The 19,471-nt window shown below is 35.3% G+C and overlaps 1 protein-coding gene across 5 annotated transcripts in view; it reads left to right on the top strand.

Moving 5' to 3' along the window:
- The window catches only part of GPHN (gephyrin), a 714,820-nt gene that overhangs the window by 623,870 nt on the left and 71,479 nt on the right, over nt 1-19,471 (top strand). For all 5 annotated transcript variants that reach the window (XM_074236098.1, XM_074236097.1, XM_074236096.1 and 2 more), the window contains one exon: nt 8,864-8,985. In XM_074236098.1, coding sequence (XP_074092199.1) covers nt 8,864-8,985 — 122 coding nt within the window. The remainder of the gene's footprint in view (nt 1-8,863; nt 8,986-19,471) is intronic.

The following is a 19,471-nucleotide window of genomic DNA, read 5'->3' as shown; positions in this document are numbered from 1 at the left end:
CTCACTTTAATGATCGCCACATTCCCTGAATCACAGCAATACAATAACAATACTAGAATATTAGTATTTTTAAATAGTTCTTAAATTCAGGAAGAAATTTAGAGTCATTGAAACTGACCAGAGGCAATCCAGGCAGATCTCCTTTTCAATTCTAGTCCAGTCTTATAATAAGAACAAAGGACAGTCTATGATGTAAAGAAGACTTGAGGATATGACCTCCCCTAAAGGATTTATGAGAGGACATGAATGAGAGTTGTATTTCTAGATATGTATATGGCCTATAAATTCATTCAGTTCAACAATTTTGGTGACTTTCATTTATCAGTCACCAGAAATAGACAAAATGAAAATGTACCCTGCCTACAAGGAGCTTACATCCTACCAGGAGGAGATAACATATATATATATATATATATATATCAGAGATATGCAAAGTGATTTCAAGAAAGGAATACTAACAACTGGGGATTTCAGGAAAGATTTTGTGTAGAAAGTGCAGTGTTAGCTTGTTCTTGACTGAATCTAGGAATTCTGAGAGATGGAGATGAGGTAGAAAAGATTTCAAGCATGGCAGATGGTCTTTGTCTAGGCTTTGAATAATGAGATAAAATGAGTGAACAGGTACTAATGATATGCACCTTGGCAATACCTATGTCAATGAGATCACATTTCTGTCTGAGGAGTGGAGGGCTAATGGGGTCAAAAGCCAGACTGCTGTTTAAGAAATGGAGAGGAAGTGGAGGATGCAACCCAACCTTAAAAAAGTGGATTTGCATTGGCAAGGTGACTGGCAATAAGAAAACTTTTCAAGTAAGGGTAAACCAACATGATGTAAAAATGCAAAAGGAGGGGAAAAAACGATGGTTAATAATTTGCTACACTGTTAAGATAAGGGAATATCATAAAAATTGTTTGAGCAAAAATATTCTAGCAGTTGTATAAACCAATATTTCACAAGGAGCAGGGAGACTGGAGAAAAGATTAGTCATAAGGTGGTAACAACATGAGGTAAGGATGCTATAAACTGGGTTGTTAGTGGTAGGACTGAAAAGAAAGGAATCAGGTCTGAGAAACATTATGGGAAAAGGTTTAACAGCACTTGTTCATTTATTGCTTATGGGAAAGGAGAGAAAAAGAAGAATCATAAAAATCAAAATAAATGTAGGAAAAAATAGTAGTGACATTGAGAATAATTGGAAAGTTAAAGAATTATCATTTTGGAGAGGAAGGACAAAGTGTGTTAAGACTGAATTATTTTGAACATAATGAGCTTCAGCTGTCAACAATATATTGGAAAAGTTTTAGTGACAGGACCTCTTAAACCCCTTAAATTTATTATCCTTAAATCAGAATATCTCCATAAGGATGTGCTTACTTTATTTAAGCATTAGTCTGAAATTTGTACAAGACTTAGACAACTGGAAATATGAAACTGGGTAGAGGGAAACCAGTCAGGTTAAGAGATGTAGATTTTTGTAAACCTACCATTAGAAGACCTGAGTATTATGATATTTGATATAGTGATAAAAGTTTTCATTGAAATTATGTATAAGGGGAGGCTAGGTGGCGCAGTGGATAAAGTACCAGCCCTGGAGTCAGGAGTACCTTGGGTTCAAATCTGGTCTCAGACACTTAATAATTACCTTCTATGTGGCCTTGGGCAAGCCATTTAACCCCATTGCCTAGCAAAAACCTAAAAAAATAAATTAAAAAAATAAATTACATATAAAAAAGATAAAGTGAGCATTTTTGTAAAGTTCTCCCCCAAAAAACTCTCTAAAAAACTTTAAGTAGTACATCAAGTCAAATTCTGTGTTTAATATCCAATAAAAAGTCACAATGAATAATTTTTCAAATCCAGGGAAGCTAGGGGTGGGGGCAGGGAGAGGCGGAGGTGGTCTGTGGACACTGAAGTGGGGGCTGACCTGGAGCACAATGCAGTAGAAGTAGTACCAGATATGGGCCTTGGAAGCAGCTATTTCAGTAGGGTGTGGGTCTTAGGGGCAACAGCAGCATCAGGAACATCCATCATTCAAGGATAGAAGGAGGCTGAACATTTAGTCAGAAAGAAATTACAGGGGACCCTTGAACTAATACTGATCAAAGGACCAGGTACAATTTGGCATCTCCTTCATGAATACCCAGTTCTGGGGCCCCAGTTCTAGAGCAGAGAGGAATTGTGGTGATGAGGAAGAAGGAGTCCTACCTGGGTAAGGACCAGAATGCAGAGCAGGAAGAAGTTATCACAGATCATTCTCCAGATCATATCAATTTGAAAATACCAAAATCTTTCAGCCCCCAGTAATAGCTATGAAAACAGTAGAAGGATATAAAAGACAAACTCAAGCAATTCCTCCCCAAAATTAAACAGAACCCAACTCTAACTTAAAGAAATAGCCTGAAAAATGAGCAAACAACAAAAAACTGGATCATACAAGGTCACAATAACAGGAAATCTTAAGACACCAACTCAGAAGACACCACCAACTTGAAAACATCTACAAATGAAGCTTCCAAGAAAAATAAACTGCCACAAACACAAAAGGGATTCCTCAAGGCACTAAAGTGTTTGAAAAAAAAGAAACAAAAAAGTGATTTTAGAAATCAAATAGGACCAGAAGAGGGAAAATTTGGGGAGGGGGAAAGAAGGAATGCATTGTGAGAAAATTAAGAAAAGAGAATTAACTTGGTAAAAGAGGCACAAAAATACCAAAGAAAATAACTACAAAAAATTGGAATTGGACAAATAGTTTTTTAAAAGATATGAAGCCTCAATGAAGAAAATAAAATAGCTCCTTAAAAATAGAATTGGTTGAATAGAAGCAAATGACTATATGAGACATCAAGAAATGATATAACATTGAAAAACTAGAAGAAAATATAAAAATGGTTTTTCATAGTAAAAACAACTTGATCAAATACTTAAGAATTAGTTGAATACCTGAAAACCATGATCAAAAAAAGAGAGAAATGATAAAGTTCAGCTACCCAGACAGATTAGAATTATAGGACAAAATAGAAATTTAAAAGAATCACTGATCACCTCCTGAAAGAGATTCCCAAATGAAAACTCCCAGGAATATTAGAGCCAAATTCTAAAGCTACCAGATTTAAAAAAAAAAATACAGAAAGTAACCAAAAAGAAATAATTCAAATACCATGAAGCCATAATTAAGATTACACAAGGTTTAGCAACTACCAAAATAGAGAAGCAGAAAGTTTGGAATATATTCCAGAAGGTAGATGAGCTAGGATTTAAACTAAGAATAATCTGTCCAATAAAACTAAACAATACCATTTACAATCAATCAATATAAATTCTGAATATATATGCATTAAAGAGAATTACAACAATGAGATAATATAGCATCATTTGTGGGATGCAGCCAAAGCAGTACTTAGGGGAAATATATATATCTCTGCATGCTCACATCAATAAAAGAGAAAGAGCAGATCAATTAATTAGGCTTGCAACTAAAAAAAAACCTAGCAAAAGAACAAATTTAAAATCTCCAACTAAACACCAAAATAGAACCACTAAAAAATTGAAGGAGAGACTAATAAAATTGAAAGTAAAAACCAGAAGCTAATTTTATGAGGAAAAAACAATAAAATAGATAAACCATAGAATAATTTGCTTTTAAAAAAGAAAAATGCCTATTATCAAAAATGAAAAGGATGAATGCACAACCAATGAAGATGAGATTAAAACAATTATTAGATTTAGTATTTAGATTTAGTAAAACTTAACAATCTAAATGAAAAGAATGAATATTTACCAAAATACTCTCCAGATTAACAGAGGAGGAAATAATACTTAAATAAACCCTATCATAAAGAAATGAAAATTCCATAGATGAGCTCCCAAAGTGAAAAAACCCATGACCAAAGGGATTTAAAAGCTTTTTTTACCTAATATTTAAAGAATAATTAATTCCATTATTATATAAACTGGAAAAAATAGATAAAAGAATCTTCTCAAATTACTTCTATGACGCAAATATGGTTTTGATAACTAAACCAGGAAGAACAAAACAGAAAGAAAATTATAGGCCAATTTCCCTAATGAATATAAAGCAAAAAAGTTAAATAAGATTATAGCAATATATAACAAACATACACTATGACTATGCTGGATTTATAACATGAATACTAGACTGGTTCAGCATTAGGAAAACTCTATAGTTGGCCATATCAAAAACAAAAAAAAATTATATTATTATATGAAGAAAGGACTTTTGACAAAATACAATACTGATTCCTACTAAAAACACCAGTAAACAGGAATAAATAGAACTTTTCTTATAATAATTAGTAATATGTACCTAAAGCCAAGAGCAAACCTTACTTGTAATAGGGTTGAATTAGAAGCCTTTACTATAAGATCAGGAGTAAAGCAAGGATGCCCATTATCACCATTGTCATTTACTATTGATCTAGAAGTGCTGTTCATAGCACTAAAAGAATAGAAATTAAAGGAAGGTCATTGACAACAAGGAAACAAAACTATTCCTTCTGTGGTTTATAAGATGGACTATTTAGAGAACACTGGAGGGTCTACCAAAAAGCAGTTGAATAAATTAAAAACTTTAACAAAGTTGCAGAGTATAAAATAAACCCACAAAAAGTATTTCTGTGTGTTTACCAATAGAACCCCACAAGAAAAAATAGAAAGAGAAATTCTACTTAAAATAACCATGGACAGTATAAGATACTTGGGACTCTACATGCCAAGGCACATATAGGAACTAATAAATACAATTACAAAATACTTTTTTCAAAACTAAAATCAAATTTAAATAATTGGAAAATTTTTCATTACTCATAGGGTGAGCCAATATAATAAAAATGACAACACAGTCTAAATTGACAGTGCTATACCAATCACACTACCAAAGACTGCCTTAAAGAGGTAGAAAAAAATAATAAAATCATCAGGAGAAACAAATGATCAAGGCTATGAAGGGAACCAATGAAAAAAAAATATGAAGGAAAGAGACCAACAGTACCAGATCTCAAATTATATAAACAAAGTATCAATCATCAAAACTGTTTGATACTGGATAATAGAGTGACTGATCAGTGAACTAAATTAGGTACATATGATACAAAAGCAAATGAGCACAATAGCCTAGAATTGAACCAAGTTAATAATAATTGGATTCATTCTCCAATTGATAAATGCTCCAGGATATGAATAGACAGTTTTCAGGAAAAGAAATCAAAACTATCAATAATTGTGAAAAAATGTGAATCACTAAGAATTAGAGAAATGTAAATTAAAGCAACTCTGAGCTATCACTCTTACCCATCAGATTAGTTAAAAAAACAGAATAGGAAAATCACTGATTTTGGAGGAAATGTGGGAAAATAAGTTCACTAGTGTCCTGCTGTTGGAACTGTGAACAAGTCCAAGCCTTCTGGAGAATAGCTATTCATTACCAAGACTGGTTTGTGTTAAGTATGTCTCTCAACTATGGCCAACTATGACTAAAGCACATGATTGATTTTTAAAGGCTGCAGAGTAAACTGGGTACTACCTATTGTTAGGGTCTGACTTTTAAACTCCTAGGTCCTTTCTAACACTGTCAAAAATTTTTGCCAGTAAGATTAAATAAACATATTGAGTATCAACTGTGTGCAGGGAAGGGGGAGAGGAATAAACATTTATTAATAAGTAACTGTTGTATGCCTGACATTGTGCCAAGTACTTTACCTGTATTTTCTCATTTGGTCAAAGGCAGAGGATAGAGACAAAATAGTCCCTCCCCCCTCAAAGAGCTTGAATTCTTTGGGGGGGGGGGAGATGGAGGGAAGAGTATATGTGCTCAGAGAAGTAAATAAAAGGCAATTTAAAGAGGGAATGATTGCTACCAGCTTGAGGAGATCAAGAAAAGGCTTCTCAGAGGAAATGATTCTCAAGATGATCCTTGAAGAAAGAAAAGGATTCTGAGAGGCAGAAATGAAGAGGGGGCACATTCCAGACATGAGAGGCTAAAGGAAGGGATAAAGAGGGGGACTAGAATGTACATCATCAAATGTATGAAAAGAAGTCATGAAATTAGTTTCAAAAGGCAAGTTGGAGCCAAATTGTAGAGAGCTTTGAATGCCAGGCTAAGGCATATGTCATAACAGAAATAATGGGGAGGATCTGGAGATTTTTAAGCAGGGGTGTAGTAGTGGTTGGAAAGGGAAGACCATGGAAGCAGGAAAACCATCTGAGAGAAGCTGTTGAGGGCTTTACCTGGAATGGGTAGTAAAAGAGATGTGGTGGAGGTAAAATCATTAAGTAGCAGCATTGCATGTGAAGGACAAGGAAGAGGAGAGGGTTTGGGCTGACAAAGGTTATAAACTTGGTTGATTGAGAGAATGAACACTCAGTACTGCCTCTGGGACCACATACTATCATTGAATATGCACATTGCAGGAGGAGAGGCTTAGCTGCTTGTTTGCTTATGAGCCTGGGGAGTCAGTCCTATATTTTCACCAGGTTCCAATCTAATACTGATCTATATTAAACCCAGCTACTTAATAGGCATGTTCCAAGGGTAAGAAATGTGAGGGATTGAATAGATCCTTTCTCTAAAGGATTTTTTCTCCCTTGGGAGAAAGATTATGAAGTTAATTCTACATTTAAAACCTAATATGAGAAATTCTACAGTTCCACCAAGATCCCTGAATCTTTTTGCCCAAATTTTCCCCATCCTTAAAAATCCCCATCTAAAAGTCTTGACCTTCCATCTCTTCAAATTCATCATCCTGTATTTCTGACAAACTTATAGAAAAAGCCCTCTATACTCCTTATCTCTATTTTTTCACATCCCACTCACTTCTCATCCCCTTAAAATAGTGGATTTCACTATTCAACTGAAACTATTCCTCCAGAATAAGCAGCAATTCCTTTCTTGTTTCTTTTTCCCAGGTTTCATTCTTCTTGACCATTCTGTAGTATTAGAAACTGTTGACCACCCCATCCTCCAAGATACTTATCTGGGTACCCTCCCCTCTAGGTTTTCATGATACTGTTCTTTCTTCTCTTCTTGCTTGCCTAACCATTCCTTCTCATTCTCATTTGTTGTACCATCATCCATGTCCCTCTTTCTTTGAGTGAATGGACCCCAGAACTATCTTCTCTTTCCATACTTTTTCATGGTAGCACCATCATTTCCTATAAGTTTAATGATCATTTCTCTGCAGATATCTTCCAAATCTATGTAACCAACTTTTATCCTTTTCTTGAACTATCTGCTATACATCTGAGAAGATATAGATTCTGAAGATCTGGGTTCAAAATCTGCCCATGTCTATATGACTTTTTGCAAGATATAACCTCCCTAGACCATAATTTCTCTAAAATGAAGAGATTGGATGAGACAGCCTCTGAGGTCCTTTTTAGCTTGGAGCAAGGGTTCTTAACCTGGGGTCCATGAATAGATTTCAAGGGTTCTTGAACTTGGATGGGGAAAAATGACATGTTTATTTTTACTCATCTCTAAATGAAATTTAATATTTCCTTCAATTATAGGCAATAAACTAATATTCAGAGGAGTCCACAGACTTTTTTTTGCAAGGCAATGTGCGGTTAAGGGACTTGCCCAAAGTCACATAGCTAGGTAATTTTTAAGTATCTGAGGTTAGATTTGAGCTCAAGTCCCTCCAGACTCCAGAGTTAGTCTTCTATCCACTACACTACCTAGCTGTCCCATGGGAATTCATAGTCTTAACCAGACCTAGGCAAAAAAAAAAAAAACAGTTAAGAAGCCCTACTTCATCCCTATGAGCTATGATATAGTTCAAATCCTACCTCTGAGTGATTAATGAAGCAGAGCCTGAGGCCCTATTTACTACCTCAAAGTTTTCCAGAATTATCCCCTCAGCCCAGATTCAGAAAGTTGTGAAATCTTCTCAATTCCATCTTCACAATATTCTCCCTCTTCATTCACAGCATCACCTAGTTTAAGCCCTCATGTCTTGCCTTGATTGTTGCAATCTCTTCTTAATTGGTTCCTCTGCACCTAACTGCTCCAGTTCATGCTCTATGAAGCCATTAGGCAGGTGTCACCAATGCAGAAGTTGGTCCTGCACTCCATTTTGCCTCTGATCAAATGCAAACTCATTTAAAATCCTTCATAATCTAGATCTAACCTATCTTTCTGGACTTATTTCACATTCCTTTCCCTCACAGACAGACAATATGGTATAGTGGATCAAGAGTTGTTAGAGAAGTCAAGAAAGCTTGGGTTCAAGTCCCAAGACTGACAGGTATTTCCTTTGTGACCCTAGACAAGGCCATTAATCTATCAGCACTATAGGCAACTCTCTGAGATTGCCATTGCAGAGAAACTGTTGGCCAACATTGCTCAAGTGAGTTTTCTCAACTTTGGAGTCCCCTGAACCAGTGAAATAACAGGTTCAGCTGCTAACCCACTCCCTTTTTCCTTCTCACACTATTAAGTTCGAACCAAATTGACTGACGTTTTATAACCATAGTATTTCGTCTCCTTCTGAACCTTTGCATGAGATTTCCCAAAGGTGTTCTCACTTGTCATTTCCACCTCCTGGAACCTGTCTCTCTTCAAGACTCATTCCAAATTCCTATATAAGACCTTTCCTTTTGCTGCTCTTCCACACTCTCAAATTACTTTGTATTTACTTATATATTCTGCATTATTTCTATTCTGTTTATTTCTAAAACAGGGAGTTCATTTCACAATATGGACAAAGGAAGTTCAGGGCTTATTCAATTACATGTTTCTATCAGAGGAGAATGGGTGTACTTATGACAACTGCACCCTTCAAAGAAAAATTGTCATAAGAGATTAATTGGTGGGGTTTTGTCTTTTTTTCGGGGGGTGGTTTATAGTTGCTGAATCCTGAAGATGACCTCTTACCAGGAAAGATTCGAGACAGCAATCGTTCAACTCTCCTAGCAACAATTCAGGAACATGGCTACCCAACCATCAACTTGGGAATTGTAGGAGACAAGTAAGTATTGAAAGTTAATTTGACAGGTGATTATTGTGCAAATATGGCTCTTTACAATGTTAGTGGAGTTTGACCCAAAGAGGTAAGAAAAAGAAAATTATTTAAATGTTTTAATTTATGTCAGTCTCTAGGAATCAGAGGGTTATAAAGATTCTGACATCTTTTGAGGATTTTTTTCCTTCCCAGAATGTGACTATTGAAGAAAAAAAAAAAATTCTGTATTGTTGTGGGTTTTAGCATTATAGAAATCTTTATTTTATGGTGTTGCTTTTCTCCTTCTACTCCTAGCATCAGTAATGTTTTTGCAACTCATTCTTGTGCTTAAGTAATAAGGACCAGGGAGATCACAAGTGAATAGAGAAAGATGTCAGTGCTAGCATCATAGTCCTCTTCCAACTTCATTTTTTAACAATTGAATACATAATCCCTAAGCATTACAGCTTTTTAGTAATTGACTTTTGAGTCCTTAAAATATGCACTTATCCTGACACCTAAAAAAAAACTGCTCATTTCTTTTGTCATTTCATTCATTATGGTCAGTCACCTTTTCTCCACATTTTTCCTTATCTTTTCCTTTTCTAATATTATTTCTGAGGGAGTTGGTTTTCTACGACATCTGTTTGACCTTTGAAAACTCTGACATTTGTTTTGATTTTGATGTTTAGTCCAGAATGGGTCTGTAGCTGAATATCTATTCTAGCTCAGTGTCTTGTATTCAGATGTGGACCTGATTGGTATCACTATGTTCCATGCCCACCAGCTATTGTACAAGTAAGTGAAAAGAACCAGATACAGAAAAACAGATTGGATGAAGTTTGAGTTGGCCAGCAACTAGTCCTTTCACTTAGGTTTCCAGCCCTTGAAAGCTATATATTAATGCAAATCAGGTGCTAAGAAGAGAGCAATTTCAGAAGCACAAAGGCATTAAACCCTGAAATATATAACTGTGAAATAGGGAAAATAAGACTACTTTCAGTCTCTTCTTACCAACACTACCTCACATCCCACATGATTTCTTTCTTCTCAGTCTCAAGTACAAATATGAGTTCTAAACAAGTACTTTGACAGACTTTTTCTAAGCAAGTGAAACATATGCCTTCTTGTTTTTTTTTTCCATTGTTTTGTCTTCCAGAACACTGTTGGTCACTTACCATACTGCCATTGGGGGGAAAAGCTCCAATTTTATACAAGTGGACACCATTGAAAAAACTCACTTTGACATTAGTGTTCTATTTTTCTGAAGCCAACACAGTGGATATATTTAGGTTTCACAGTCAATAATGTTCATACGGGGTTGTGAAGAATATTCTCTGGCATCCCTGGGTTATACATATGGTAAGGGCCAACAGGGAGAGTAGGGAAAGCACAATAAATAATAAAATCAAAAGAGCTCCTATTCTCCAATGGTAAGCTTCCTTTTTTGCTGTCAGTACTTCATATCAGAATGAGTCATTATAAAAAGTTGGAGTATATCTATACATTCTCATTCTCAGGCTTGAGAAGCCCCAGAATGAATAAGGATTTAATGTTAAGATTAAAATGTAGAGGTAGAGAGTGAATTCATTCAGTAGCAAGAGGAAAAGAATTTATGAGTGCTTTAATGAGAATTTGGACAGGGAGTGTAGATTAAATTCTTGTTTCTATTGCTAAAATCACTTGATATTCTAGGAAGATTGCCTCCCCCTCATTTTTAGCTACCTTTGCCAGCTATATGCTAATAAGAATAAAGGACATTACATAGAAACTATCATGTAAAGCCCACTGGGGAAAGCCTGAAGAGGTCCAGGACAGTCTACAATTTCTGCAAAATGAGAAGAGAAACAGTCTCTAAATGATCACCAGTTTGATCCAGCTGTGACCAAGAGAGACAGGGAAATTACATTCTTTAACATATACCCAAATAAATCTCTAGTCATCAACCCACATCCCAAAATTATAAGATCAAATGAGATACTATAGGTACCTGCTTATCAACCCTTAAAGCTATATAAATGCTAGCAATAGTAACATCTTAGGATAGGAAGGAATTTTTTTAAGCTGGTATTGTCTAACTCCTACCAATCCAATTCAAAAAAAATCCCTATGCAATATTCCTGATGGATGGTCATACATCTCTTCTTGAACACATTTAGTGACTCAGGGTTCACTGTCACAGAAAGTAACCTGTTGTGTTCTTTGCAACTCCAATTGCTAGAAAAATTTTCCTTATATTTAACCACAATTTGTCTCTCCCTAACTTCTACCCATTGATCCTAGATCTTGCTTGCTTTTTTCCCTCACTATAGGAGTCTAATTTATGTTTATCATATGATCCATGATGACCCTTTATGATTGTATTTTGTATTAGAAAGATTACTAAACAGGGGAATCTGAAAATCTGAATTTGCAACCCACTTCCACCAAGTACTGAGTGTGTCATCTTGGGCAAGTCATTCCCATTCCCTAAAACCTCTTTATCTACAAAGTTGTAGGAATAAACTATTTAACCTGTAAGATAGTTTCCAATTGTAAATTCCTGTAATTCTTCTTTTATTATCATGAACGAAATCCATATGCTTTGTCTTACTTAAATACAATTCATTTTTATTTATCTTCAAAATACTCAGCAGTTGTCCTTATTAGTTAAGATTTCTCCAACCTATGACTAATATTACTAAGGTAGTTAGTAAAGTGTTAACCACTTCTACCAAATTACCCTGCTTATAAGAAACTTACCTTGAGGGGCGGCTAAGGTGGTACAGTGGATAAAGCACCGGCCTTGGAGTCAGGAGTACCTGGGTTCAAATCTGGTCTCAGACACTTAATAATTACCTAGCTGCGTGGCCTTGGGCAAGCCACTTAACCCCATTTGCCTTGCAAAAACCTAAAAAAAAAAAATTTAAAAAGAAACTCACCTTGAGTTTATAAAAAAACTTTGTAAATGTACATACAAAATTTTAATAGGTATTATCTTAGTATACATACCTAAATATATGGCAAATAGTAGGCACTTGGTTCACATTTATGAACTTTAAAAATGTTTTCCTCACTATAACTATGAGGTGTAAAGTTAAAATGATATTATTCCCATTTTACAGATGGAAACTGAAACACTGATTTGCTTCATTAGTAAATGCTTAAGGCAAGAATTGAAGTCAGATCTTATGATTCTGTAACCTTCCATGGTATTTTTATTATCTCTATACATTAATAAGTGCTGAATTGTATCACTTCAATCCCCATTTACCTCAGCAAAAGCTTTTGGAGTTTGCAATTAGAAAACCATTAATGATTTTTAAGAACATAATTTTAGAAGGTAGGTAGGCTTCTTCCCACTTGTGCTATCTGTATGCAGTTGTATGAGATATACTCACATACTCTAATGACAAAGCTCTACTACCATGATTTCCCCTAAAATCTGTTATATGATCAATCATTCAACATTTATTAAGCACCTATTATATGTCCAATACTGTGCTAAATATTAGGAACTCCAAGACAAATGATGCCTAAGCTACGGGAGCTATCACTCCTAATAAGTTTATGCTCAGTAATGCTTTCCAAAATCTTCTACATTACTAGGGTTATTGTCATTTTACCCCTTAAGATTTTTTAAAATATATTTTTACTATATTATACAGAAGGTGATAAAGATAAGTCTCAACATTCAAGAGTTAGCTAACTGAATCACAAGGCTGTTCTTTTTTTTTTTTAATATTTTTGCAAGGCAAATGGGGTTAAGTGGCTTACCCAAGGCCACGCAGCTAGGTAATTATTAAGTGTCTGAGACCAGGTTTAAACCCAGGTACTCCTGACTACAGGGCTGGTGCTTTATCCGCTGCGCCACCTAGCTGCCTCCAAGGCTGTTCTTGAAGTACAGCCACAACTTGCATTCATTTGGGGAATCATTTTATTATTTTTGCAAATGCATTTACAGTTCTGTACAACCTAAGGAAATCACTAGATGTTCAAACAACAGAATCACATCTTTGAACTAATGCAGATTATTATAAACAATCAATCAAGAATTTATTTAGTATCTAATAAGTACCTGGCACTGCTGATGCTAGGAATGGAAAGATAAAAACAATTCGTTCACTTTTTTGTACTCAAGTTCAAGTAAAAATATAGATATCCTTCTTTTTAAAATAGACTTTGTTTTAATAATAGTGTTATTTCCCTAGTATAGGAAATAAAAATAAGAATCCAGAAAACTACACTTTCCACACTCATTTATGACTTCAACAGGGAAGAAGAAGAAAGCCAGGAAACAAGTAGACTATTAATCTTAACACTGAAATTGTATCTGGAAAAGGCAGCAACATCCAGAGAAAAAGAGAGAGGGTAAAGAAGTAAACTGAGAAATAAATCATTTAACCTCTATGAGCATCGAAAATTTTACTTTTAATTCCATTTAGTGAATTTTCCTTTAAGGAAATTACTCTCCCAGGCAGGCAGTGAGTGAATGTGTGAGGGATAGAAACACAGTATAGTGGAAACCTGAGAGGTTTCTTGACTGACAGGATAGAAAATTATGAAAGGGAAAATGAATTTGAGAAGTGAAAGAGTAATTTTTTTGGAACTAAACCCCCATTCAGAAAAGTCCTACATATCACAGACTCACTTTTGTTAGATAAGATTCTATTAACACACAATTTTATTTATGCAGGTTTCTATTCTGTTCTATTCTATTCTATGTTCATACTCAGATGTTTTCATAGATATACTACAAGAGTCAAAAACACCTATGTCATTAAGAATTAAATTTTCATATATATATATATATATATATATATATATTTTGGAGGGGGAGGGAGAGTTGCAAGGCAATGGAGTTAAGTAACTTGCCCAAGGTTGCACAACTAGTAAGTATCAAGTGTCTGAAATCGGTTTTGAACTCAGATACTCCTCACTCCAGGGCCACTGCTCTATCCATTGTACCACCTAGCTGCTCCAGTAATATATTTTGATGTTAACTTTCCTTGATTGTATTTTTGAAAATGGATAAAAATAAATTCTCAAACCACATTGTATAACTGTTTGCTAAAAATACAATATGCTAATTACTGTTATTTTGTAGCATTTGGCTATTTCATTAGTATTTTTCTGTAGTATTTAAAATTGGGGAGGCATCTTTCATTCCAGGGCTAAGTAAGTAGGGATTTCAGAAAGTAAATATCTATAAGACAATCCTATCTTTATTCCTCTGTCTCTAGAAAAACTAAATTAGCTTTGGCAAGTCATACTTGCTGACCTTTTTTTTTAATGAACTATTAACTCTTTGGTTAGGAAAAAATAGCAGAGAGAATTGTTTCCTCAAAAGGATATAGACTATTGAATGAATTTATAAATCCCTGGGATTGCACTTTCTAATGGGCTCCTTTACAAAGCACTGTCAATGGATCACTTAAAGACTAGGTAAGAATATGTCCAGTATAAATCATCATTGACCTCATTTTGTGATATTGTCATGATTTCTCCTGGCCTCAAATAGTCCCTATAGTATTTATAAGGCCACAAAAAGTCCCCCAATCCACCTTCCCACACTTCAGGGCAAAGAGGAAATTCTGAAGATGATGATCTAAGAATGGGGATCTAAGGAGGCCAGGCACCCTTTGTGAAGTTTAGTTTGAGCACTCAGAATTTTAAAAACCATTAAATGAACCAGGTCAATTATATGTCATCATAGATTTAGTGCTGGAAAGGAGCTTGGAGATCATTTACTCCAACATCCTGCATTAAAGAATTCCTAGTTAGGGGGTGGCTAGGTGGCACAGTGGATAGAGCACTGGCCCTGGAGTGAGGAGTACCTAAGTTCAAATCTGGCCTCAAACACTTAATAATTACCTAGCTGTGTGGTCTTGGGCAAGCCACTTAACCTCATTTGCCCTGCAAAAATCTAAAAAAAAAAGAATTCCTAGTTCTTGACTACAGGGGCAGTCTGGGTTTAATCCTAAGAGAGGCAAACTCCTAAAAAAGATGTTTGTCTCAAAGTCTCAGCCTCTTTATATCCCTAACATGGAGCCCTGAGGAAAATCATTTAGAGTTTAAGTTTGGTTCATGTCTAAAATCTATAAGGAAGCGAATAGAAACAGGCAATCTTCCTCAAAGTTTTTACTATTGAGCCCTAGGGATTTATCCATCAATCAAATATTTATCAACCACCTACTATATATGCCAGGAACTGCTAAACCCTGCTTTTTCTAATAGCTCAGAAGTGCCTAGTATATATTGCCTGCCTATGAAGGGCTGTCAGCATGACTGTCACTTGGAACCACCAAACTCTCTGTCTTTCCTCCCAATCTCACTGTAGGAGCCCCATAGTTCCAGTTTTCCCTCTACTTCCTACTTTTTTGGGCTTTTAACACCCCAACCTCAGCTCAGTGGGTACCCTGGAAGGAAATTTAGTACCAAGGTTTCTTGTCCACTCCATCCCTAAACAAGTTGCCACCACAAACATCCCCAACAAATAATAGTCCAACCTCCCCTTGGACATCTCTAGAGATGGGGAACCATTCCCCTCCTAGACAACTCAAATTATTTTTGTTTCTTTTGAATTGAAACTTCCACTGCTCCTAATTCTGGTCCAATTGCTCTTGCACATGACAGGCCTCCAAATACTGGAAAGCATACCTCTTCCAATCATAAATAACCCAATCCTGGGCTTCAGTTTTCTGTGTCCTTCAGTTAACTTCCAAGGATCTTAGCTTCTCTGTTAAAAACTAAATCCCATGGGGGCGGCTAGGTGGCGTAGTGGATAAAGCACCAGCCTTGGAGTCAGGAGTACCTGAGTTCAAATCTGGTCTCAGACACTTAATAATTACCTAGCTGTGTGGCCTTGGGCAAGCCACTTAACCCCGTTTGCCTTGCAAAAAGCCTAAAAAAAAAATTAAATCCCAGGGAACCTTAGCGTCCTCCTTCCTCTTGTCTTCCACTCCCTCTGTAGCATTCCCATCCCCAGTCTTGAACTGCTGTCAAAAACACCCAGGTGCCTTGCCTTAGGTTAGAAATAGCCCTGATGATCCCTTAGTTACCTTCCCAATTCAATAAAAAGTAGTCTTCAAAAAAAAATCTATAAGGGAATGGAAAGATACTCCATATACAAGTTTTAGCAGGCAGAAGACAAGTATTTATATCCTTTATCACAAAAAAATGCCTAAAAATAACTAACTGATAAGCAGGTATAATAATAAGACCTAAACATTAAGTGATAGCATATTATACTCTCTGCTTAAAATGATACTAATAACTAAGCATTTTTCCCTTGTTTTGCTATGCTGCAAGCTCCCCCTCTGGTCATCTTTTTTTCCCAAGTACAGCTGACATCAACTCAGGAACTCCCAAGACAGCCACTCAAAAAATTCTCTCTTTCTCTCTCTCTCTCTCTCTCTCTCTCTCTCTCTCTCTCTCTCTCTGTCTGTCTGTCTCAACTATTCCAAAGAAAGGAAGAGGTTTTTTTTTGATAATTTTTATATTTTTAAATAACATGTAAAAACAAATTTTAACTTTTGTTTTTTAAAAGTGAGTTCCATGCAAAACAGATTTCTGTAGTCATCATATTACAAAAGATAACATTCCCCTCCCCCCAAAAGAAAGTTTTATAAAGTCATTTCAAATCTGCATTCAAACTCCATCAATTCTTTCTCATGAGGCAGATAGCATTTTTCATCATAAGCCTTTTGTAATTGTCTTGGATCATTGGATTGCTGAGAATAACTAAGTTATGCATAGTTGATATATGTGTATATGTATACTATATATATGTGTGTGCATGTAGATGTATAGCCATATATACAATTGATTGTTACTGTGTACTATGTTCTCCTGGTTTGGTTCACTTCACTTTGCATCTGTTCATTTAAGGTTTTTCTGAAGGCATCTTATATGTCATTTCTTCTAGCACAATATTATTCCACCACAGTCCATAGACCACAACTTGTTCGCCTGTTCCCCAATTGATGGGCATCCTCTCAGTTTCCAAATTTTTACTTCCATAGAAAAAAATGCTATAAATATTTTTGTACATATAGGAGCTTCTCTTTTTTTCTCTGATCTCTTTGAGAAACAGATCTAGTAGGGTCAAAGGGTAGACACAATTTTATAGCCCTTTGAGCATAGTTTGAAACTGAAAAGTCACTCCCTTTTAAGGAGTATTGAGTAGATCACTCTTGTTGACCCAAGAGCCTTATTTCCTTGGATGCATCCTTCTTCACCTGTCTGTTGTCCCCTGGCACCAAGGAGATGCTGAGTCATTCCAATGCCCCAAGTTTTTCATCGAGAATTCCTATACATGACTTACCAAAAGGTTTTTATGGATGAAAATTTCATCATTGATTCATGAATACATAGCCTGAATCATTGTTTGAACGTGTTCATTTTATTATGAATAACCAACTGGTCCTCAATGTCAGAATTTTAGAAGCTTTTCTCTTTCTACTTCTCTTTACTCATCTTAAAATGATTTAGCTTGTATTTGTTATTGCAGGTGAAACAGGAAACTAATTTGCATCTGTTATCTGTCTGTGTGTTTGTATTAAATATTTTAAAAATAAATCTGCAATCACATGCTGAGCACTGTTTGAATCCACATGAGTCAAACAATTGTAAAGGGAATGCCTTGCATTTTTATGGTTATGACAAAATTGCCTGCCCAGAGAAAAGGATGTTAACACAATATTAATTTGGCAAATTCAAGTATCAAAAAAGCAATAATGATTGAACTGAGAAGTGTACCTTCTAAATCAATCTTACTAAAATCCAAAAATATAGAATTATCTAAAGATATTATGCCCTTCCCAGAGTTCAGTTATTATTTCACCATAATTGGGGAAATCACATCCATCTTTATTAATAAATAAAAATAGTAAATGGCATTTGTATGGGACATTGGGAAACTGGGTTGGCAGAGTAGATAGAATGCCAGTCCTTCAGTCAGGAAGACCTGAGTTCAAATTTCATCTCAGACACTAACTGTGGTCCTGGGCAAATTACTTAATCCTGTTTGCCTCAGTTCCTCACCTATAAAATGAACTGGAGAAGGGGATGGCAAATCATGCTAGTATCCTTACCATGAAAACTCCAAATGGATCACAAAGAATCAGATGCAAACATGGGAAAAAACATCTGAACATCATGCGACATTAAGATTTTCAAAAGGGAGGGCAGCTAGGTGGCCGAATGAATAAAGCCCCAGTTCTGGAGTCAGGAGTACCTGAGTTCAAATTTGACCTCAGACACTTAAAAATTACCTAGCTGTGTGATCTTGGGCAAATCACTTAACCCCATTGCCTTTAAAAAAAAATATTTTCAAAAGTACTTTACAAATATTGTATTCAATCCTCACAAAATCCCTGGTTGATATATATTATATTATATTATATTATTATATTTATTATTATTATTATTATTATTATTCCCATTATATAGATGAGGAAACTGAGGAAGACAGTGGTCTCCAGACTCAGCTCTCTATCCACTGGGGCCATCTAGCTGCCAAGATTCTTTTTACATTTTTGTTATTTTTGTTCTTTTCCTGCTTTTAAGCTTCTAGTTTCTGATTAAGCTAGAATTTAAAGAGATACATTTCTCAAATTTGAAATAAATGTTTTAGGTTTTAGAGAAGAAAGTCCTTTTACTACTGACATATAACTTCACAAAGTGAGGAGAACAATATAATGAAAAGATAAGGATCAAGGACTTTGAGATTATGGACTTGGTTTTTCTAAGTTTCAGGAAAATTTAGTTCTGTTTACATAGCTGTCTCAGTATTTTATAATCAAAAACTTTTTTCATTTTTTTTTATTTTTCCAATTATATGTATAGATAGTGTTCAGCACTGATTTTTTTGATAAGTTTTTGAGTTCCACATTTTTGTGCCTCCCTTCCCCTTCACTTTCCCTCCCTAAGACAGTGAGTAATCTGATATAGGTTATATAGTTACAATCAGGTTTAACAAATATCCATATTAGACATGTTGTGAAAGAAGAATCAGAACAAAAGGGAAAAACCATGAGAAAGAAAAACATAAAACAATTTTAAAAAGTAAAAATAATATGCTTTGGTCTGCATTCAGACTCCATAATTTTTTCTCTACATATAACTGGCATTTTTCATCACAAGTCAAGAACTTTTTTTAGTGGAAAAGTGACTATTTCATGTTTCATACAAAGTACAGTTTATCATTTTGAAATATTATGAGACATTTTGAGAGAACATCTTCCATTTTATAAGCTAAAAATGTAGCATCATTGTGAAGCAGTTGCTCTTTTTTGGAAAAGTAGAACACCTTTCCAGACTACAATTTTCTCCTGTCTCATGGCTCAGGGAGCATGACCTTCCTTTTGTTCCCAACCTCCACCCCACCCCACCCCACCAGGTCTAACTCACCTGGCTCTGTTTAGAGCTATAATTTGCTTTTTAGCCTAGGGCATAATTGGTCATAAAAATTAATAAAACTCCACACCATAAGATCCTCTGTTATAGTTTCGGAATGCATGCCTGTTTAGGG

This window comes from Macrotis lagotis, chromosome 4 (assembly GCF_037893015.1).
Source record: "Macrotis lagotis isolate mMagLag1 chromosome 4, bilby.v1.9.chrom.fasta, whole genome shotgun sequence".
NCBI lineage: Eukaryota > Metazoa > Chordata > Mammalia > Peramelemorphia > Peramelidae > Macrotis > Macrotis lagotis.
The sequence above is the reverse complement of the archived record's forward strand: the minus strand, read 5'-3'. Positions and strand labels throughout refer to the sequence as shown.